This window comes from Prunus mume, linkage group LG2 (genome assembly GCF_029339155.1).
Source record: "Prunus mume cultivar Tortuosa linkage group LG2, ASM2933915v1, whole genome shotgun sequence".
NCBI classification, from domain to species: Eukaryota; Viridiplantae; Streptophyta; class Magnoliopsida; order Rosales; family Rosaceae; genus Prunus; species Prunus mume.
Window position 1 is genome coordinate 7,713,392 of NC_142699.1, and position 22,211 is coordinate 7,735,602.

The following is a 22,211-nucleotide window of genomic DNA, read 5'->3' on the forward strand; positions in this document are numbered from 1 at the left end:
TCTCATGTAAATTATGCCAAATCAAACCCAGCAATCGGCAAACAACTCTACTTTTGCCAGTATTTGGAAAAGAGGACAGTATCAGTAAGAGAAAGAGCATATCCACTATCTTCCTCCAGACACTCGTACAAGCATCACAACACCATCATTTCTCCACCAGGTCACAACACTCAAACTCTGACAGTAGACATTGGCTTCTCCTCCAGACGATAACCCCAAGCCTCCAGAAAGTAGAAACAAAAAGCCCATAGCTAAAAAGGAGATATGTTCCACTAGATCTTGACATATTTAAAGAAAATAATATGCCTAGCTAAGGGAGAAAACACTTGAACCAAAGAGAGATGGGAGAAAGTATTGCCTAATGCTCCAACTACTCCCAAGTCATTTTTACCTAAAATTCTCCCAAAAACAACTCCTTCAGCATATTTTGTCCCAATCTTTTGTTTTTTTTTTTTTTAAATTTAAAGGATAATTAAATATTTAAGATTAACACACACAAAATTACAAGCATTGTTGGAGGAGCATTTACAAGTGCCTAGTAATTACAGTAACTCCTAAAGCACCATCACTGTCACCTCACTGTAAGACGTAGAAGAAACCGTGCGCACACAGGAAAATGAAGAATGTCTGGAGAGAAAAGCTTCATAGATTTCGATCACGAGTTGCGGATCTTTCTCCTTGAGCTTGGCGTACTCCTTTCGGGAAGTAAGCTTGTCCATGTTGTCTGTGATCACTATTAAGGCCGCGTCGATGATCTGCTTGGCATTATGCCGGTGCGCTAAGATGTAGGTCGAAAGTGAATTGTCACAGTTGAGGTTGGCCACCAAGAACTTCTGGCAGTAGTCTTTGAGATGCTGCACCTGGTATTTTTCAGCCATTACAAAGAGGACACAGGCGAATTGCTGGTCAAGGCGTACCTCAGCAGTGTAGAGGTAGTTAACAAAGGCACCAAGGGTGCGGTAGGACACTTCGCCAATCTTGATGGTGCTGCTCAGGCTTTCTTCCATCTCATTCTCAAACATGGCTCTAAACACCGGAGAACGGCTCACCTGAATAACACATGTTGTTCAAAATAACTTTAATATCACAACACCCTTCATATATATAATCAATCAAACAAGTTTTTCCAAAGAAATTATAATAACGCATTGGCCATTTCAAGTCAATCAAATTTAGCATTCATCGACCTACAAATAAATCACATCTCTCATTACATTTACTAATTAAGGTTCTTACATAGTTCTCCAAAGAAATCAACCAATTCATAAAAAAATAAAAATATACAAATAAAGTCACCAAATTGTTGAAAGTAAAAAACAATGATGAAGTAAAGTGGCAAGTTGGCGGAATGGGTACTGACCAAAACGGCCTTATGGGCCGGGACGGGACCAGCGGCCTCGTCGTCGGAGGCAAACAGAACGACGTCAGAGAAGGAAGCCGGGTGGGTGGCCCCGAGAAAAGCGACCTTGGCCTTGTGGTGCTCGTGGCACTGCTTGCAGGTATCGGCGTAATAATCTTGGAAGCAGCTCTCGCAAGATTTGCACCTCATGTTGAAGAGAAGAAATTCAAAGCAAAATGTAATTTTAATTTTCATGCATTGATCATTGTGCAGCCTGCCCTGCCTGCCTTATATATTAGTAGCTACCTTCACTGGACGGTTCACTTTTCTTTTTCTTTGGTTTACTATTAATTATTGGACTCCTTCCGGAGGAAGTTCGCCACTTTGCTTTGTAAGGGCCCCGCAACTCTGCTTTTATCTGTATCTAGGAGATGAAAAGATTGAGGATGATGTTGATTCATCTTTCATGATACAAATAAAGGCAGTAGTAAAATGAATTGTAGCTCAATTGGTTACGAACAATTACTTATATGATCTCGATATTTTGTCCATCATGGTCTTGAATTTAAGTAAATATATTATTGTCACAATCGTTCATAAATTGATCATTGTGCTGCTTGCCCTGCCTTATATTGATAGGAAGGAGTTGGCCACTTTGCTTTGGAATGGGTCCGCCATCAAGGATGATGTTGATTATTGCATAAAATAATAGCTCAATCTTATTGAAGCGGATAGTAGACAATGATGCCAATTGAATTGCATAAAATAATGGATGATAATCCATAAAACTCCTATTATAATTATATTTTTTTTATTTTTTAATTTATTTTTTTTTTGCGCGTGAAAGTGGGAATTCATTGAAAAACATTGACAATTACAGAGAATTGAAACATCAATGCCTTCTCAACAAGGAGGCTTTCACCCAACTCAAATGTTACATTACAAGCACAAAGACTTGAAGCAATGAGCCAACATAAAAAAAACATTAAACTTAGCTCACTAGAAGCCAAATACATAAACAAACAGAGCATAATTCTCATGTAAATTATGCCAAATCAAACCCAGCAATCGGCAAACAACTCTACTTTTGCCAGTATTTGGAAAAGAGGACAGTATCAGTAAGAGAAAGAGCATATCCACTATCTTCCTCCAGACACTCGTACAAGCATCACAACACCATCATTTCTCCACCAGGTCACAACACTCAAACTCTGACAGTAGACATTGGCTTCTCCTCCAGACGATAACCCCAAGCCTCCAGAAAGTAGAAACAAAAAGCCCATAGCTAAAAAGGAGATATGTTCCACTAGATCTTGACATATTTAAAGAAAATAATATGCCTAGCTAAGGGAGAAAACACTTGAACCAAAGAGAGATGGGAGAAAGTATTGCCTAATGCTCCAACTACTCCCAAGTCATTTTTACCTAAACTTCTCCCAAAAACAACTCCTTCAGCATATTTTGTCCCAATCTTTTTTCTTTTCTTTTTTTAATTAAAGGATAATTAAATATTGAAGATTAACACAAAAAAAAATTACAAGCATTGTTGGAGGAGCATTTACAAGTGCCTAGTAATTACAGTAACTCATTCGGCACCATCACCGTCACCGTCACCGTCGTCACTGTAAGACGTAGAAGAAACCGTGCGCACACAGGAAAATGAAGAATGTCTGGAGAGAAAAGCTACATAGATTTCGATCACAAGTTGCGGATCTTTCTCCTTGAGCTTGGCGTACACCTTCCCGAAAGTAAGCTTGTCCATGTTGTCTGTGATCACTATTAAGGCCGCGTCAATGATCTACTTGGCATTATGCCGGTGCGCTAAGGTGTAGGTCGAAAGTGAATTGTCCCAGTTGAGGTTGGCCACCAAGAACTTCTGGCAGTAGTCTTTAAGATGCTGCACCTGGTATTTTTCAGCCATTACAAAGAGGAAACAGGAGAATTGCTGGTCAAGGCGTACCTCAGCAGTGTAGAGGTAGTTGACAAAGGCACCAAGGGTGCGGTTGGACACTTCGCCAATCTTGATGGTGCCGCTCAGGCTTTCTTGTAAGAAGGTTTATTACATTAAACCTACTAAAGTGATCTTATAATCAACTTAGGATTACAAAGACTTATTGTTTATTAGGAACTCAAAACCTATCTCGATTAGGCAAGCCTCAAACAGTGTTCAATAAGGATAATGAAGGCTTAAGGGTTCCTAGTTCTACAAGGATTGGAATGGATTAATCCTATAGCATGAAGGATATCTCTAAGTGTTTCTTGATGGGCAAGACACTTAGAGAGATGCATATAAATAGAAGGCTCCCTCCTAGATCCGAATAACACAACACAGCTAAACAGAAATTCACCCATCAGAGTTATAGCTATAAGGATCGGATTCTCAGGAGAAGAACTTCTATACCTTGCACTGCCAATCTGTTCCGGCATCATCCAGTTCTTGCGCCAGCACTATGTCAGACTCAGGTTAGTGTTAAACATGTTATGGCTTTAAGGAATAACATGTGGTATCAGAGCATAAGTTATATCATGTTATACCTAACAAAACTCGTGCAGGAAAATTGAGAATAAATAACTGACAGTTTTAAGTTATAAAGTATGAACATGATAACAGTATAAAGTATGAACTTTATCATGTTCTTAAAGTTTTCTACAGATCATTGCTTACAGTTCTTGTGCCGTGATTGAGTAAGCCAAAGCGACTCAACCATTGCATGATCACTATATTCAAGGTTTATGATCAGAATTTGCACCATGATGCAAAACATGTCGAAAGGCTTTCTGTCCAAAGATGTCAGCAGTTTGATATGTCTTGCATCATGGTGGATCGACATGGAACATGGATAGATATGGATTAGTGAAAGGTTTTCTTCTGTCTAAAGATGTAGAAGATCTTTTGCTCAGGAAATCCACATCTACTCATTTTCCAGTGTCAATAAGCATGCTTGAATCATTGTCCAAAGATGTGATTAAGTATGTTTGATTAAAGTTCTGGGGAAATTTATATATAAAGTGCTTATCTTGTTTTAAACATGTACAGTCAATCATAACTCGATTCGAACTCTCACTGGCTCAAATTATAAGAAATGGAGAGAAGATGTGGAAATTGCTCTTGGACTTCTGGATTATGAGATGGTTCTTACTGATGAAGCTCTATCAGTACCTGCGATTGATGCATCTGCTGAGACTAAGACTAAATATGCAAAGTGGATTAAGGCCAACAAAATGGCAATTCTGATCATGAGGAGGTCTATTTCAGAAGAGGTCAGAGGCAGTATTATTGAAACTGAGAGTGCTAAGCTATTCATGGAAGCTATTGCAGAAAACTTCCAAGGATCCAAGAAAGCTGAAATTGGTACACTCATGAGCCAGCTGACAGATATGAAATACAATGGAGAAGGCTGCATAAGAACTCATATTCTGAACATGGTTGAGATAGGAAACAAGCTGAAGGCTCTAAAAGTCCATGTGGATGAAACCATGATGGTGCACTTTGCTATTAATTCTCTACCTAGCATTTTTAGACAACTGAAAACTACTTATATTGCTCAGAAGGAGATATGGTCAGTTGCTGATTTGATAGGTATATGTGTGCAGGAAGAACAAAGTATCAGAAAGGACAAAGGAAAAGAACAAGTGTATTTGGTGCAGGATACTAAGTTTAAACCAAAGGAATGGACCAAAAACAAGAACACAGATAAGCAGCAAAGGAAAGATGAGTCTGCAAAGGGCACGAGTCCAGTAGGTTTGAAGTGTTTCTTCTGCAAGAAATTTGGACATTTAAAGAGAGATTGCAGAAGATACAAGCGCTGGTTGGACAAACAAAAGGGAAAATGTAAGCATGAAAATGTCTCTGTGATTTATGAATCTAATACAGTTGAAGTTTTATCTAATTCATGGTGGTTAGACAGTGGTGCAACAGTTCATGTGACTAACTCTTTGCAGGGATTCAAAACAAAGAGGGTGCCAAACAAGGATGACTTGAAGGTGTTCGTGGGAAATGGAGAAAGAGTTAGAGTAGATTTTGTTGTTTTAACTAGTCTTGAGTTGGAGTCAGGTTTTATTTTGGAATTAGTTGATGTCGTTTATGTTCCTTCTATGACAAGGAATTTGTTATCAGTTAGCAAGCTTGTAAAATCAAACTTACAGTTTGAGTTTGATGAGTCTAGTTTCTCCATTTTCAGAAGTAAAAGTTTTATTGGTAATGGATTATTGATCGATGGAATGTTTCGTTTGAACTGCAAATTACCAAATCAAAGTACAGAGATGATAAATGTGTTAAGTTCAAAACAGCCTTGTAATGCAGAATCTTTCACACTATGGCATAAGAGACTTGGACATGTCTCAAAAGAAAGAATGAATCTCCTAAGCAAAGAATCAATTCTCCCACCACTTAATCACCATGAACAAGATAAAACATGCATTGAATGTGCAAAAGGAAAGCTAACAAATCTCATAAAGAAATGGGCAATAAGAAGTGAGAAACTACTTGAGATAATACACACAGATATCTGCGGACCTTTTCTAGTTAATACACATGATGGTTTCAGTTATTTTATTACTTTTATAGATGACTTTTCAAGATATGGATATGTGTATCTGATAACAGAAAAATCCAAAGCATTGGAAATGTTTAAAATCTACAAGGCAGAAGTGGAAAACCAGCTGGATTCTAAGATAAAAGTTGTAAGATCAGATAGGGGTGGAGAGTTCTATGGCAAGTTCACAGAAAAAGGAAGAAATCCAGGACCTTTTGCAAACTTCCTACAGCAAGAGGGCATTGTTGCACAATATACAAATCCTGGAACACCACAGCAGAATGGTGTTTCAGAAAGAAGAAATAGAACCTTAATAGAGATGGTGAGAAGCATGATGTGTTGTGCAAAGCTTCCTACTTTTCTATGGGGAGAAGCTTTAAAAACTGCAAACTACCTTGCCAACAGAATTCCCACCAAAGCTACAAACAACATACCCTACGAAATCTGGTGTAAAAGAAAGCCTAGCTTGGCTCATCTAAGGACACTGGGGATGCAAGGCAGAGGCAAAGCTGTACAATCCTATGCAGAAGAAACTTGATTCCAAAACAGTGAGCTGTTTCTTCATAGGATATCCAGATAGGACAAAAGGTTATAGGTTTTATTGTCCTAAAAATAACACTAGATTTGTGGAAACACAGAGAGCAATTTTATTGAAGAAGAGGAGGAAGGATTAGATGAAACAGATTTTGTTTTTGATGAAGTTTTGGAAACTAAGGAAACTGCAGTGAAAACCAAACAAGAGAAGTCACTATCTTACCTTTTGATGCCTTGGAAGAAAACCAGCCGAATCGCTCTAGATCAGCCAGAATCGGCTCCAGATCAGCAGGAATCGGAAGAAATGCAACAGATCAGAAGCGGCTCCGGATCAGCCAGGAATCGGAAGAAATGCGAGCAGATCAGCAGCGCTCCGGATCAGCGAACCGGCCCAGATTTACTCGAGATCACAGAGACCTAAAAGGCCAGCCTTGTCAAATGACTACTTTGTTTACTGCAAGAATCAGAGCATGACATCAATACTCGAGAAGACCCTGCAACTTTCAAGCGAGGCCATGGAAAGTGACAAAAGTTCACAGTGGTCTGCAGCCATGGAATCGAACAAGAATCAATGAGCAAAAATGGAGTATGGAAACTAGTTAATTTGCCATTAGGATGCAAACCTATAGGATGCAAGTGGGTTTATAAAACCAAAAGGAATGCACAAGGACAAATAGACAGGTATAAAGCCAGATTAGTGGCAAAAGGTTACACACAAGAAGAGGGAGTTGATTACAATGAAACTTTCTCCCCTGTATCAACTAAAGATTCATTTAGAGTCATAATGGCTTTGGTTGCTCATTTTGATCTGCATCTTCATCAGATGGACGTTAAGACAGCTTTCCTAAATGGAGAACTGATTGAAGAAATATATATGAAACATTAGGATGGTTTTGGCTCAAAAGGGGAAGAGAATTTAGTGTGCAAGCTGCAGAAATCAATATATGGTCTAAAACAGGCATCAAGACAATGGTATCTCAAGTTTGATGAAGTTGTTAAGTCCCAAGGTTTCATTGATAATCCATTGGATGAATGCATCTATATGAAATTCAATGGAAGGAATTTCATCCTTATGCTGCTATATGTGGATGACATTCTGCTAGCAAGTAGCAATCATCCATGTTACATGACACTAAAAGGATGCTGTCCGATCACTTTGATATGAGTGATTTGGGAGAGGCAAACTATATTCTTGGAATAGAAATCAGCAGGGACAGAGAAAGGAAAATGATCGGCTTATGTCAGAAGGCATATATTGAGAAAGTGCTTAGAAGGTTCAACATGGGAAACTGTACAGGATGTGATGTTCCCTTCTCAAAAGGGGATAAATTGAGCAGTGAACAATCTCCTAAGACTGAGCAAGAGAGATTGGAGATGAAGGACAAGCCCTATGCATCACTAGTAGGAAGCTTGATGTATGCACAAGTCTGCACTAGACCAGACTTGGCATTCTGCATAAGTGTTCTTGGCAGATTTCAGTCTAATCCAGGTCAAGCACATTGGATTGCAGGCAAGAAAGTATTAAGATATTTGCAGAGAACTAAAGAGTACAAACTAGTCTATAGAAAGGTTGAAAATTTGCAGCTAGAAGGATATGCAGACGCAGATTTTGCAGGATGCCAAGATACTAAGAAATGCACATCAGGAGTTGTTTTTCTATTTGCAGGTGCTGCAGTGGCATGGAAGAGCATGAAACAGCAGTATGTGTCAACCTCCACTATGCAAGCAGAATTCTTAGCAGTTTATGAAGCTACTTCAATGGCAATGTGGCTTAAAAATTTCATGTCTATGCTAAGAATTGTGGATTCAATACAGAAACCGATTCAGTTATGGAATGACAATACTGCGGCAGTATATTTTGCACAAGGAAATAAGAGATCAAATGGAATGAGGCATTTGCATTTAAAGTTCTTATCTGCGAAGGAAAAGATTCGAGATGGAGAGACTGCTCTAAGTCACATTGGCACAGATTTTATGATTGCAGATCCTTTGAATAAAGGGTTGCCTAATCATGTTTTTCACAGGCATGTGGCAAGCATGGGATTGCAATTCAGTTTTGATGCCTAAAGTCAGTGGGAGTCAGTGGGAGCTAGAGTTCTTACAGTTATGTTTTAATTCTGATTTTGTTAACTAGTTTTATCTAGACAGTTTTATTTTGCAGATTTAATTGAATTACTTTTATACAATGTTCTGCATTTGCTATTTATGGATGACAAATAGAACAAAGGCCAAACTGTAATCATGTCAACATTATGTTTACAGTTTGAATCTATGAATGAGTCATTAAAGATTGTTCAAACCTTGGTAGTTTTGAAGGGTGGGCAAAGAACTGTTCAGTTTTGTCACACATACAGTAAAACCAAAAACAGTTCTTGTTTTTCAATCCAGTTGGAAGCCTTATGTGTTTTGCAGATTCATGTATGTGATTATAAAAGTCTTGGATGTTATATATCCATGTACTTCGATAGTCCTTTATGAATTTTTCAAAATGACAGTGGCTTGATAAAAGGAACAAGAGAATTTTGAGTTCCACATGGCCATTAAGTAATGAACAATAAGTCTAAATTGATTATTTGATCAAGTGGGAGAATGTAAGAAGGTTTATTACATTAAACCTACTAAAGTGATCTTCTAATCAACTTAGGATTACAAAGACTTATTGTTTATTAGGAACTCAAAACCTATCTCGATTAGGCAAGCCTCAAACAGTGTTCAATAAGGATAATGAAGGCTTAAGGGTTCCTAGTTCTACAAGGATTGGAATGGATTAATCCTATAGCATGAAGGATATCTCTAAGTGTTTCTTGATGGGCAAGACACTTAGAGAGATGCATATAAATAGAAGGCTCCCTCCTAGATCCGAATAACACAACACAGCTAAACAGAAATTCACCCATCAGAGTTATAGCTATAAGGATCGGATTCTCAGGAGAAGAACTTCTATACCTTGCACTGCCAATCTGTTCCGGCATCATCCAGTTCTTGCGCCAGCACCATGTCAGACATGTTATGGCTTTAAGGAATAACATTTCTTCCATCTCATTCTCAAACATGGCTCTAAACACCGGAGAACGGCTCACCTGAAAAACATGTTGTTCAAAACAACTTTAATATCGCAACACCCTTCATATATATAATCAATCAAACAAGTTTTTCCAAAGAAATTATAATAACGCATTGGCCATTCAAGTCAATCAAATTTAGCATTCATCGGATCGACCTACAAATAAATCACATCTCTCATTACATTTACTAATTAAGGTTCTTACATAGTTCTCCAAAGAAATCAACCAATTCATAAAAAAATAAAAATATACAAATAAAGTCACCAAATTGTTGAGAGTTAAAAACAATGATGAAGTAAAGTAGTGAGTTGGCGGAATGGATACTCACCAAAACGGCCTTATGGGCCGGGACGGGACCAGAGGCCTCGTCGTCGGAGGCAAACAGAACGACGTCGGAGAAGGAAGCCGGGTGGGTGGCCCCGAGAAAAGCGACCTTGGCCTTGTGGTGCTCGTGGCACTGCTTGCAGGTATCGGCGTAATAATCTTGGAAGCAGCTCTCGCAAGATTTGCACCTCATGTTGAAGAGAAGAAATTCAAAGCAAATGTAATTTCACGCATTCATCATCGTGCTGCCCTGCCTTTAGTAGCTTAATTGGCGTTTCACTTTTCTTTTTGTTTGGTTACTATTAATTATTGGACGGAGTTCGCCACTTTGCTTTGGAAGGGGCCCTCCCACACTGCCTTCTATCTATATCTAGCCTTCTTGTGTGAGATATGAAAAAAATCAAGGACGATGTTGAATCATCTTCCAGGATAAACACAAAGACAGTATTGATTTAAAAATTTGAAGAATGAAATGATAACTTTTAAAAAGTTCAAAAAATTACTTGTGATAAAATTTCATGTTTTATTTTAGTTTACATATATATTTTAACAACTTCTTGAAAATATTTGCAAAAAAAAAAAAAAAAAAATACAAGGAATATTGAAAGATGGGGAATTTAGGGTTAGGCTCCATTTATTGATAATTATTATAGCTCGTGTTACTATAAAAGTGAGAAATTTTAATCATATAGGCTACCCATGTTATAACACATGAATGAATTATACTATGTAGTCGTATTCCAGTATCATACAGTAATTTCTCCTATTTATGAAAGAATTTTTCCGCTTTTAGTAGTTAGTTTTAACTGATATCCCCAACCAATATAATACATGGGCTTCTAGTTGATCCCAGTTTGAAATTTTTTTTTTGTCGATAAGAAATTTCATTTAAAATAAATAAAGGAATGCAAACTATGGATGGTCAAATGCAACATTTATTATTATGATTACTTCCTTTATGTATATCAAATGCACACAATAGGAATAGGATGGTCAAATGTGCACAATTTAACACACATGCCATGCTATTAAAATTCTTGTTTTCATTACCTTTGTTTCGAATTGTGCACACAAACAGGGCATGATGGACTTTCCAGCACTGCATTAGCTGTTGAACAACTTTCCCAATCTATTGTCTATGCAAATAGCTGACAAATAATGCCACATCATATGGAGTCGGGATACAACAAACATACGGAAACACTATGAAAGTGATGCAGAAACTAAACTTCAGCTATGAAAGGCTGAAAAGGGTAGTAAATTGTTACCAGTTTTATTTTAAAACTAAAAAATGTTACCAAACCAATCTTCACATTTTCAGTTTTTTCACAAATGAAAATTGAAAACAAACTGAAATGGTGATCAAACATAAAGGTAATGAAGTTACAACAACAGATAATCAAAATTCATCCTCATAGTCATTGGCGGAACCGGTAAAAAAGGGCTGCCATGGGCTCTGGCCCAGGTAGCTCTTTTGAAAATTAAAATATAGTACATGTATTTCAATGTGATTTATCCCATAAAAGCTTATAAACATTCATGACTTTTGTAAGGGCTTTTTCCTCCCGGCAGCAAATGGGCTGGGCTTGTTGCAAAAGGCAGACTGAGGAGATTGCCCCTTTTCGTTTAGGTTCGAAAATTAAGCCCCAAAATACCTCGAAAGGGCAGCAAAACCTTAGGAGATATTTCGGATAATCTTCATCAACGAGAATAATGGTGACTTGCAGGTAGTTTTGGCATGCTTACAGATGGTCTTTCAGCTCAGCATGAGTGGCATGAGGCATGGGGAGCAAAATCAACATGGGTTTAGCACTAAGAGAGAGATTAGGCTTGGTTTATGAGAAATGAAATTGTTTAAGTAAGGAATGGGGTGCTTTGTGAGGGATTTTGACTAGAGAAAAAGAAAAGGAAAGGCAGGGTTCTTCCAGGAAAAAAAACAAATCGTGAAGGAGATGAACAGTGCACGAATCTGAGTTTTGCAAGGTAGAGAGTAAAGCTTGCTCTCTGCAGGTTGTGGGTTGAGTTTGTTGGGTAGGGGAAGGCTCAATTTATAGCTGCCGGAAATCACCATTTTTCAAGAAACCCTAATGGCTTCTACTTACTTTGGCTGAGCTTTTCTCCTTTCTCCTCCCCTTCTCGACTTCCCTTTCTTGGCAAAGATTGCTTCATCTATCTTCATGAATTGGATTTGGGGGCTCAACATCTCCCTTTCCCTGGCTGTGCAATGAGAGCTTCCAATCTTGGTTTGCTGTTTTTCTTCTTTTCTTTCCTCTTCCTTGGCTGAATCTGATGAAGGAAAAGAGGTGCAAATGTATGCTGGTCCAAGGGATGCTTCTGACAGCATGCGGGATGGTATTCATCGGTTCTTTGGATGTCTTTGGCTTGGGACTGGTTTCCAGCAACTTTGCTTAAGGAGCCTGCCATCTACTCCTTCACGTGTTCTCTGTTTTTCAAAAGGCTGAAGCTCTTGTGGGCTATTTTGGTTTTTTTCTAAGGGCCAAGATGGCTTTCTAAGCAAATGGGCTTGTTGGGCTTCTTGATTTGGGCTTATTATTTTTTGGTTAGGTTATCTCTTGGCTAGGTTATTTTGCTTGGGCTTTTGGGCTTTTTTTTTTCTCTCTTGTCTTACCCACGTGTTTACAGAAATGGGGCAGTCTCGAGGCTCCCAAGCAACCCGAGACTTTCCATTTCTTGGTCCATCAATGGGCCTCATGTTGATTTATCATCATCCATGCCACAACCCACTCAAGCAAGCCTCGGGTCTTTTTGAGTGGCTTGGGCCCACCTAGGCTTGTAGCGTGGTTGGGTGCGAGATAACGGCATGGCATGTTGCTTGACATATTTTGCCTTATCACCCTTGGGAAGGATTGTTTTTTTAGCATGAGTTAATTATATTTTATCGCGAATCATAGCATGATAATTTGTTTGTTTAGCGTGGCATGTGGATTATAACTCGCATGCGATAGATCCTTTTTTTCCTTTTCCCTCGTGGAAATATTGTATTGGGCTGATAGTTGCTTGGGCCCGATCCATGGATTTTTTGGGCCTCAACAACTTTAACTCTTTACATTCTCCTATTTTCTCTATATATTTTATTAATATGTCGTAAATATTCTCAACGGCCATCATATCACCCTAGACAATTATCAAAAACGACGTGTTATTATGGAATTTTGCTTGATTACACTTTTTTTTAAAAAAGGAGGCAAAGGTCATCTTTTTAAAGTAACCAAATTAGTGTCTGTAACACTTTAATACTATTTGGTGACATTTTTTATTTAAATATAATAAATATATAATTAATTATTGTGATTAACATCTAAAACAGTAATTTTCATGGCTAATTTTTTATTATGGCCTTCTTCATTCTCTCTGAGCGGTCTCTCTCCCAACCAAAATAAATCAACCACTCATTGTCTCAGTGACCTTCGACTGGAGAACACGATATCTCGGAGTATGAGATCTTTCGTTCATCAATTTGTTGGCGAGATCAAATCTCGAATCTGAGAGCTAGAGTGCGCTTGCTTCTCTGGATCATATTTTCGAAATATCTCTCTCCAAACTCTATTCCAATGTGACTATAGTGTGTGTCTCTCTCTCTCTCTCATATTTTGATTCAAATAGTGCCCTTTACTTTGCTGTTCGACTCCTGAAACAAGAAACGCAGGGCAGAGCAACCAGAGTTTCTTCCACCACAACCCAGAGGTATTCGCCGATCCCACTTCTGAATTTTTAAAAGAACAACGATTCTTTCAAATTCCATTTTGGGTTTTTTTTTGTTGGTTTTTTCCCTTTTGCAGGTTCTCTATGATATTTTTTTATGCTCCTTTTGCAGGTTTTTTTAATGGAAATATAGTCCAATGGTGAAATTTCTCTTTCATCTAATTTTAGTTGTATTTTTTTGTTTATAATCTTAGCATTTTTTAGTTGTCATTTTGATTTCTTTACAATAATGATGGAGGAGACTTTAATTGTTCATTATTTGTATGTTTGGATAAGAAAAAGGCTTGGATTAGGAGTACTAGATGTAAGTCTTGTTAGACGTCTGTATTGTACTACTTAATTATCATTAGCATCTCCGCACGCGCTTCTACGCTTGCAAGAAGTTTTTTTTTTTTTTTTTTTCAAATAAAAAAATTAAATTTATTTTAGAATTAAAAAAATAATGGGTAGTTGTGTTCCATAAAAATAGGATCCATTATCTTAATTTTCTTTTAATTTTAATTTTTTAAATATGAAAAGTGTGAATTTAATATATTATCCTCATTTAATTAATAATTTCAATTCTTAATATTTGCATTAACCAAGAGCATTTTATGATATTTTGAATGTTTCATCATTCTCTGTTTTTTGCTTTATATATATATATATATAGATTATGTATAATATTTATATTTAATTAAATTTTAATATTAGATTGGTTTTTTAACACATGAATTGCATTACCGAAGAATTATTGTTATTATCTTATCAGGAAAAAATTGAATTATTGTTGTTATGCGATTTAAATATATCAAATGGAAATTGTAATTATTTAAAACGTATATATAATTCAGAAAATAATTAGCCTAATCAAAGATTAAAATAATAATAAAATATAAGTCTAAAGGCAGCTGGAAAGTCAACATAATGTTGTCTACTTTTCTCTATTAGAGCATCTCCACCCACAAGGGCTAAGTCTAAGGCAAGGGCAAGCAAGGGCTGCCACTATTCACGTGAATAGTATCAGCCTTGCCATTTGCAACTCCACCCATGAGGGCAAGGTCTAGGGCAAGTCAAAGGCAAATACTATTCATTGTACTTCATTTCTTATTTTTTTATACTTTAAACCATTAATTTTGATAATCTTTTGTAATTAAATTTTTGGATAAAAAAATATTGGATGTATAAGAATTGAATGAAGATTTGGTGTGGAAAGTGAATAATGTGAGTGGAGACTAAAAAATATTGGATAAAGAAGAATTGTATGAAGATTTGGTGTGGAAAGTAAATAAAATGGTTTGGTATTTTATAGGGAAAAAATACAGAATTTTTTGGTATTTTAAAAAAAAAATGTCAGAATTTTTTCGAATTTTTTGTAATTTTTAAGCCAAAAAAACGAGGACCGTCAGATTTCTAAAAAAAAACGATCGGAGCGTTCCTGTCGCGACACGTGGCACAACAGTAAAAAAAAATTTTGAATTTCTGCGCGCTGACGTCACAAAACTCGGACTGAAGCCCAGGCAGAACTTGCCCTTGGGCTTGCCCGGGCTAGTGGGACCCAAGGCTTGCCCGGGCTGCAGTTGCTACGCTGGAGTGCGAAACTGGGCTTTGGGGGGCCTTTTGCCCGGGTTATTGCATAGCGCTGGACATGCTCTTAATGGTGACAAAAGCCAATTATCACGCCCGCAAATCTCACCAACGTGTCACGGGTACCTGACACACCCGCGCGCGGTTTCCAAGAAGAGTAGCTTGTTTGGAGAAATAAGCTTCATATATTTCGAATATGAGTCGCGGATCTCTCTCCTTGAGCTCCTCATACTCCTTCCGGGCAGAAAGCTTGTCCATGTTGTTTGTGATCAACGCCAAGGCTGCATCGTTGATCTGCTTGGCATCATGCTGGTGTGCAAAGGTATATGTCATAAATGCATTGTCCCAGTTGAGGTTGGCCACCAAGAACTTCTGGCACAAGTCTTTGAGATGCGGCACCTGGTATTTGTCAGCCATTACTAGGAGATCACAGGCCAATTGCTGGTCAAAGCATACCTCAGCTGTGTAGAGGTAGTTGATGAAGGCACGAAGAGCGTCGTAGGAGACATCGCCAATCTTGATGGTGCCGCTCAGGCTTTCTTCCATCTCATTCTCAAGCATGGCTCTCAACACTGGAGAACGATCCCCCTGATCCAGTGCCAGCCAAAATATACATATTGCTTAATAGGAATTCAAAGAGTGCATTGAACAAACCAGCTAGATAAGACCATTCAAGATGAAAAATATTCCCGTTTACTGATAAATCATTCCTCCATTTGCAAGTCACATAATCTGATTTGTGTGCATATATATATATATTAATACCTCCTTAAAAATTAATACAAAAAACAAGGTTTTTACATTTCAAAATTTTCTTTTTAAATAAGGAGGAATAAAAGTAAAATTACAGACTAGATCCCGCCCTTTACACTCGAGTTCAGTCTTTCTTTGAATATTATAGTAATTAGAATATTATTATTGTAAAAAATAAATTAAAATAAAGCCACCGAAATGTTTGAACATACATAAAAAACAACAGTGACGAAGTAAAGTAGCAGCAAGTTAGCGAAATGGGTACTGACCAAAACGGCCTTTTGGGCCGGAATGGGTACAGGGTTCTCGTCGGAGGAGGCAAACAGAATGACGTCGGAAAAGAAAGCCGGCTGGGACATCGTGAGAAAAGCGACCTTGGCCTTGAGGTCCTCGTGGCACTGCTTGCAGCAGGTGCCGGCATCATATCCGCCCTCGCAAGATATGCACCTCCTCATGTTCATGTTGTTGGGGTACTCAAAGATAAATAACAACAACAGAAGAAATATTATGCTGACAAAAATAAAAAATTAAAACAAGAGGAAGAAATTTAAAGCAAATGTAATTTCATCGACTGATCATTGTGCTGCCTGCCTGGCCCTGCCTTATATAAGTAGCCAGCTAGCTTCATTGGACTCTTCCACATTTCTTTTTCTTTGGTAAACCCCTTCCTCTGCAAGGAGTCGGCCACTTTGCTTTGGAAGGGTCCCGCCATTCTGCTTTCTATCTAGGACGATGCTGATTCATCTGCTACATTAAAATTAAAAGATAATAATAAAGACAATATTGATTGATTTAAAAATTTAAAGATGAAAATGACATTTTAAAAAGTTTAAAAGGATTATTTGCACTGTCATTTCCTTCCTTATTTTTAGTTTGTTTAAATTATATTTATATTTGGCAACGGGAATTAGCTGAGTGAAAAAAACTTTTGACTTTCAGATTAGTGATATTATGTTCGAACTCTTATGGCATATTGGCACTATGTGTGAGAAAATCCATTTCCATTCCTAAGCAGTTTGACCCCAAAAAAAAAAAAAAAATCTATATTTTAAACAACTTCTTGAACTTTATAAATAAATAAAAGTAATATTGGAAGATGAGGAATACGGCGAGGCTCCATTTGTGGAAGAATTTTTTCACTATTAATTGGTGCTTGAGTTTTAACCAATGTACATGAATGAACTTCTAGTTTATCCCAATTTGAAGAATTTTTTTTACAAATTTATAAATAAACCCAATCCTAGACATGTATTTATAAAAAAAACTCAAGCACTATTTAAACATAGAAACACACCCAAAATCAACCCCAAAGTCAACTTTTTGAGTGTGTTTATAAATGGATTTTGAGTGTGTGTAATGATGGGTTTTGGGTGTGTTTATAAAGTGTTTTGGGTGTTGGATTTTTTTATAATTTCAACCTCCATTTTGGGTATTTTAGTGAAACTCCCATTTTTTTTTGGGTGACATATATTTTGGGGCGTAGTTTGCCAAGTTTTATCCATTGATCATCTCTGCCTTATTAGTAGCTTCATTGGGTTTTCACTTTTTTTTTTTTTTTGGTGGTCATTATTAATTATTGGACTCCTTTGGAAGGAGTTCGCCACTTTGCTTTAGAAGGGGCCCCCACACTGCTTTCTATCCATATCTAGCCTTTGTTGTGAGATATATGTAAAGAGATTCTCTATTTAAATCTCACACTTTTCTTTATTCACCTCAATATTTAAATCATTAAGTTGTAAGTTTTATTATTGTGTAAAAATATAAAAAAGTTCATTCAACTTAATATTTAACCCTAATACATCTATACACACACCCCACCACTCTTCATATTACGTTTTAGAAAAATACTAACTTCTCTAAATCCTATTACCATATTACTCTTCTCTTTTAAAGACTTAGAATGTTAAGGAGCCTACCTCTTTAAAAGTTGCGTGAGAACTGATGGAAAGGCTTATTGATTGCTTGGCTATAATGATCTAATTCTCTTCCCGTTGTTGATTACTTAGCTGATGGAAAGGTTTGTTGATTGCTTGGTTGTTTTAATATTTTATTTAAGAGTAATGCTACACTTACCACATTTTTATCCCACATTTCTATACCACATGATGTGGCATGTCCATATCATATGTCACATCAATTAAATGAATAAAGTGTATTTTAATAAATAAAATTAGAAAAACATAAACTAGTATTTTACATGAAGTGACATGTACACATCAGCTGCCACATCATGTGGTATGAAAATGTGGTATAAAAAATGTAGTAAGACTAGTATTATAAATTTATATTTACTTGACTTCTTATATGCTCAAAAGTAAACAATAGATGATTACTGTACCTTCCGTTGGGTAAAAAATAAAATAAGATGTTGTGGTCATTGAATTTCATTGTCATTAGAAAACGTAACCAAACAAACTACAATTTCCCATATGATCTAATCACATGATAAAAACAGTCTTGTGAAAACGACAAGGAGTAAACAAAGAAATGTGTGGGGTTTAAATAGAAAAATTCGTTTATTTTTTATGTTTTCAGCTAGGGGTGTATTTAAGGGTAGTTTGAGAAGATAATGGGGTTTTCTTAGAAATTCTGAAAATTTAAATTAGAAGTTGAGGTGAATAAAAAGAAGTGTGAGGTTTAAATAGAAAACCTCTATGTAAAAATCAAGGACGATATTGATTCTCTTCGAGCATAAAATTAAGACAATATTGATTTGAAAATTGAAGAATAAAATGTAAAATTTTAAAAAGTTTAAAAAAAAAAATAATTGCGATAAAATTTTAGTCTATTTAATCAAATATATATTTTAAGCAAGAATTTCTCTTTGACCCTCTAAGGTTTGGCATAATTACAGTCAGACCTCAAATATATATTGTAGGCTTAAATATCAAAATGGTCCTTGTGTTTTACCTTATCGGCCAATTTAGTCCTTGTGTTTGTATCCGTTAATAAATTTGATCATTTACGTCAAAATTATGTTAAAACACATAAATAAAAAAAACACTTAAATTTAATTTAAAATTTTGTAATATATATATATATATAAAGCAAAAGGCAGAGAATGATGAAACATTCAAAATGCCACAAAATACCCTTGGTTAATGCAAACATTAAGAATTGAAATTATTAATTAAATGAGGATAATATTGTAAATTCACACTTTTTCATATTTAAATTAAATTAAAATAAAATAAAAATCAAATAATTGATCCTATTTTTATGGAACATAACTACCTATGTTATATTTTCTTAATTCTAAAAATAAAATAAAAAATAAAAAATAAAACCAATTAGCACATGCTCACGCATGTGCCAAGGGACTAGTTAATTATAAAGATTTAAACTCAAATAATAATAATAATGTTAAAATGATTAAAACCCACACAACCTCAACCTCCAATGGCCTCGATTCCTGTAGGAAAAAAAAAGGGTTTCTTAGTCGAATTGATGTCTACTCTTTTCTTGCTACAATTTTTGTTCTCTTTTATGTTTAAGATTTTACTCTATCCTTCATCTCTCTCTCCTCTCCGATCCATTGGCCTGAATGTCATCGACTTTTGCTGCAGTGAGGATGATCAATTGGCGGTAGAGCCATCAAGGTTACGGTGACCGACTATAAAGATCTTTGTGATTTGTCACATATATATATAGAGAGAGAGAGAGAGAGAGAGTTGTAGTGGTTTAGGGGGTTTGGAATGGTGGTGAGGGTGGAAATGGGTTTGGAGTGGTGGTGGTGAGGGTGGTTGGGTTGTGTGCGCGAAATTGGGGAAGGTGAAATTAAAAAAAAAATCCAATTTTAGATTGAATTAAAAAATTTATAATCAATTATAGTTTTTTTAATTAACTTTAAATATTTTATATTTTATATTTTTAAGGGAATGGACCACATTGACTAACATATTCAAATACAAAGGACTAAATTGGCCTATCAAGCATTGTGCCATTGTGTGTTAGCTTGTTTGGAAAAATAAGCTTCATAGATTTCTAATAAGAGTCCCGGATCTCTCTCCTTCAGCACCGTGTACTCGTCCCGGGAAGCAAGCTTGTCCATGCTGGCTGTGATCAGCGTCAAGGCTGCGTCGATGATCGGCTTAAAGTTATGCTGGTGCGCAAAGGTGTAGGTCGAAAGTGAATTGTCCAAGTTGAGGTTGGACACCAAGAACTTCTGGCAGAAGTCTTTGAGATGCTGCACCTGGTATTTTTCAGACATTACAAGGAGCTCACAGGCCAATTGCTGGTCGAGGCATACCTCAGCTGTGTAGAGGAAGTTGACGAAGGCGCGAAGGGCGTCGTAGGAGACATCGCCAATCTTGATGGTGCCACTCAGGCTTTCTTTCATCTCATTATCAAGCATGGCTCTCAACACTGGAGAACGGTTCGCCTGATCCAGTGAACGCCAAAATACATAATATTTAAGAGGAATTCAAAGAGTTCATTGAACAAAAACCAGCTAGAATAATAATCTTTCCCCAAAAACCAGCTAGTAGCTTAGCCATGAGAGAGAGAAAATGACTCTGGCAAAATTATTCCAATACTGCAATTTCTGTATAGCCAAATCTTTTTTAAATTTAAAAAATAATTAAATATTGAAGATTAACATAAAAAAAAACCCCTTTAGCCATTTCAGGTCAAATTTAGCTAAGTTTTGCCCAACTGTGCCGGGAGTTTCTTTGGAGCAAATGATCGAACAGCTGGTGGGCAACAACAGAGGGGCAGGCCGGGTTACAGTTCGAGCAAAAATTAAGTGTTCAAGTAAAGTAGCAGCAAGTTAGCGAAATGGGTACTGACCAAAACGGCCTTATGGGCCGGAACGGGTACGGGGTACTCGTCGTCGTCGTCGGCAAACAGAACGACGTCGGAAAAGGAAGCCGGCTGGGGCATCGTGAGAAAAGCGAGCTTGGCGTTGAGGTCCTTGTTGCACTTCTCGACCTTGGCCTTGAGGTCCTCGTAGCACTGCCTGCACGCGCTGCCCTGATATTTGGAGTACATGATCTGGCAAGATATGCAGGTCCTCATGTTGGGGTAGTCAAAGATAAAATCAACAAGAGAAGAAATTTAAAGCAAATGTAATTTCAATTTTCATGCATTGATCATTGGGCTGCCTGCCCTGCCTTATATATTAATAGCTAGCTAGCTTCATTGGGCTCTTTCACTTTTCTTTTCCTTTGGAAGGGTCCCGCCACTACGCTTCAATATCATTTGTAGAAAAATAAATAAATAATAATAGTAAAGATAATATTGATTGAGTTTAAAATTTAAAGATTAAAATGACATTTTCTAAAAATTGTAAAAAAAATTATTTGCAATAACATTTCATATTTTTATTTTTAGTTTGTTAAAAATTAATATATTTGTCAATAGGGACTAGCCGAGTATAAAAAAAAACACTGACTTGCAGATCAATGATCTTAACCTTTATGACATCTTTGCAGTGTGTATGAGAAAACTCTCATTCTCCTTCCTAACTTTGGAAAAAAAATTTATTATATATATATTTTAAACTACTTATTCAAAATCGTGGAAAAAAAAAAAAAACAAGCAAGTAATATTGGAAGTTAAGGAGTACGGTGAGGCTCCATTTATGAAGAATTTTTTTCACTATTGGTACTTGAATTTTAACCGGTGTACATGAACTTCTAGTTTATCCCAAGTTGAAGTTCTCTTTTTGTCGATAAGATTTTTTTTTTTTTTTTTTCAAAAGGACTGCAAACAATAGGATGGGTCAAATGCAAAACTCTATCAAAAGTGTCACATAGGCATTTAACGGCTAAAAATAACATCTCACATCACTCCAACTGATGTGTCAAAGCTGATGTGGAATGAAGGCTAAGAGCATCTCCAGGAGATGTCAAATACCAAACATCAAATTTAAATTTGATGGTGATGTAACAATTTGACATCTTATACTTTACACTGCAGATATGTCAAATTAAATTATTACTTTATTACATTTTAGTGTTGATTCATTTTTAATTAATAAGAAAAGAAAAGAAAAAATAATAAAATTTTTATTTGACATCTTGCTTTTGGGATGTCAAAAATAACATCTCAACCTTCAGCCTTCATTCCACATCAACTTTGACATATCGGTTGGAGTGATGTGAAATATTATTTTTAGCTGTTAAATGTCTATGTGGCATGTTTGACACATCGGTTGGAGATGCTCTAAAGGTTGAGATGTTATTTTTGACATCCCCAAAGCAAGATGTCAAATGAATATTTTATTATTATTTCTTTTCTTCTCTTTTTAATTAAAAATAAATCAACACTCAAATGTAATAAATTAATAATTTAATTTGACATATCGGGTGGAGTGTAAAGCCGTGTAAGATGTCAAATTACACAACAGCCATCAAATTTAAATTTGATGTT

At 36.4% G+C, this 22,211-nt stretch overlaps 3 protein-coding genes, 1 long non-coding RNA gene and 1 pseudogene across 5 annotated transcripts; 1 reads left to right on the plus strand and 4 right to left on the minus strand.

The window, feature by feature from the left end:
• Window positions 1-438: 438 nt before the first annotated feature.
• Window positions 439-1,614, minus strand: LOC148919529 (BTB/POZ domain-containing protein At4g08455-like). Its single transcript, XM_089047334.1, has 2 exons — window positions 1,361-1,614; window positions 439-1,049 (listed from the first exon to the last, which is right to left on the minus strand). The coding sequence occupies exons 1-2, from the start codon at window positions 1,592-1,594 to the stop codon at window positions 555-557; spliced, it is 729 nt and encodes a 242-aa protein (XP_088903460.1). The 5' UTR covers window positions 1,595-1,614; the 3' UTR covers window positions 439-554.
• A 609-nt stretch (window positions 1,615-2,223) lies between these two features.
• LOC103319752 (BTB/POZ domain-containing protein At4g08455-like) lies at window positions 2,224-10,300 on the minus strand (annotated as a pseudogene). Its single transcript, XR_016124747.1, has 3 exons — window positions 9,802-10,300; window positions 9,436-9,488; window positions 2,224-3,378 (listed from the first exon to the last, which is right to left on the minus strand). The product of XR_016124747.1 is annotated as a BTB/POZ domain-containing protein At4g08455-like (transcript).
• Window positions 10,301-13,111: 2,811 nt separating this feature from the next.
• Window positions 13,112-13,921, plus strand: LOC148919530 (uncharacterized). The gene is made up of 2 exons (XR_016124691.1): window positions 13,112-13,502; window positions 13,633-13,921. It is a non-coding gene; the product is annotated as an uncharacterized LOC148919530 (long non-coding RNA).
• A 387-nt stretch (window positions 13,922-14,308) lies between these two features.
• On the minus strand, window positions 14,309-16,430 carry LOC103319753 (BTB/POZ domain-containing protein At4g08455-like). The gene is made up of 2 exons (XM_089047335.1): window positions 16,109-16,430; window positions 14,309-15,674 (listed from the first exon to the last, which is right to left on the minus strand). The coding sequence occupies exons 1-2, from the start codon at window positions 16,298-16,300 to the stop codon at window positions 15,192-15,194; spliced, it is 675 nt and encodes a 224-aa protein (XP_088903461.1). The 5' UTR covers window positions 16,301-16,430; the 3' UTR covers window positions 14,309-15,191.
• A 3,262-nt stretch (window positions 16,431-19,692) lies between these two features.
• LOC103319751 (BTB/POZ domain-containing protein At4g08455-like) lies at window positions 19,693-20,938 on the minus strand. Its single transcript, XM_089044556.1, has 2 exons — window positions 20,628-20,938; window positions 19,693-20,220 (listed from the first exon to the last, which is right to left on the minus strand). Exons 1-2 carry the CDS (start codon window positions 20,853-20,855, stop codon window positions 19,768-19,770), a joined length of 681 nt encoding a protein of 226 aa, XP_088900682.1. The 5' UTR covers window positions 20,856-20,938; the 3' UTR covers window positions 19,693-19,767.
• Window positions 20,939-22,211: the final 1,273 nt, after the last annotated feature.

Bases quoted from the DNA above. Each gene is read 5' to 3' on its own strand.
- LOC148919529 (XM_089047334.1), bottom strand. From the start codon at position 1,594: ATGAAAATTAAAATTACATTTTGCTTTGAATTTCTTCTCTTCAACATG. The intron at 1,050-1,360 runs GTCAGTACCCAT...TGTGTTATTCAG, and splicing joins CGGCCCATAAGGCCGTTTTG to GTGAGCCGTTCTCCGGTGTT.
- LOC103319753 (XM_089047335.1), bottom strand. From the start codon at position 16,300: ATGAACATGAGGAGGTGCATATCTTGCGAGGGCGGATATGATGCCGGC. The intron at 15,675-16,108 runs GTCAGTACCCAT...GCACTGGATCAG, and splicing joins CGGCCCAAAAGGCCGTTTTG to GGGGATCGTTCTCCAGTGTT.
- LOC103319751 (XM_089044556.1), bottom strand. From the start codon at position 20,855: ATGAGGACCTGCATATCTTGCCAGATCATGTACTCCAAATATCAGGGC. The intron at 20,221-20,627 runs GTCAGTACCCAT...TCACTGGATCAG, and splicing joins CGGCCCATAAGGCCGTTTTG to GCGAACCGTTCTCCAGTGTT.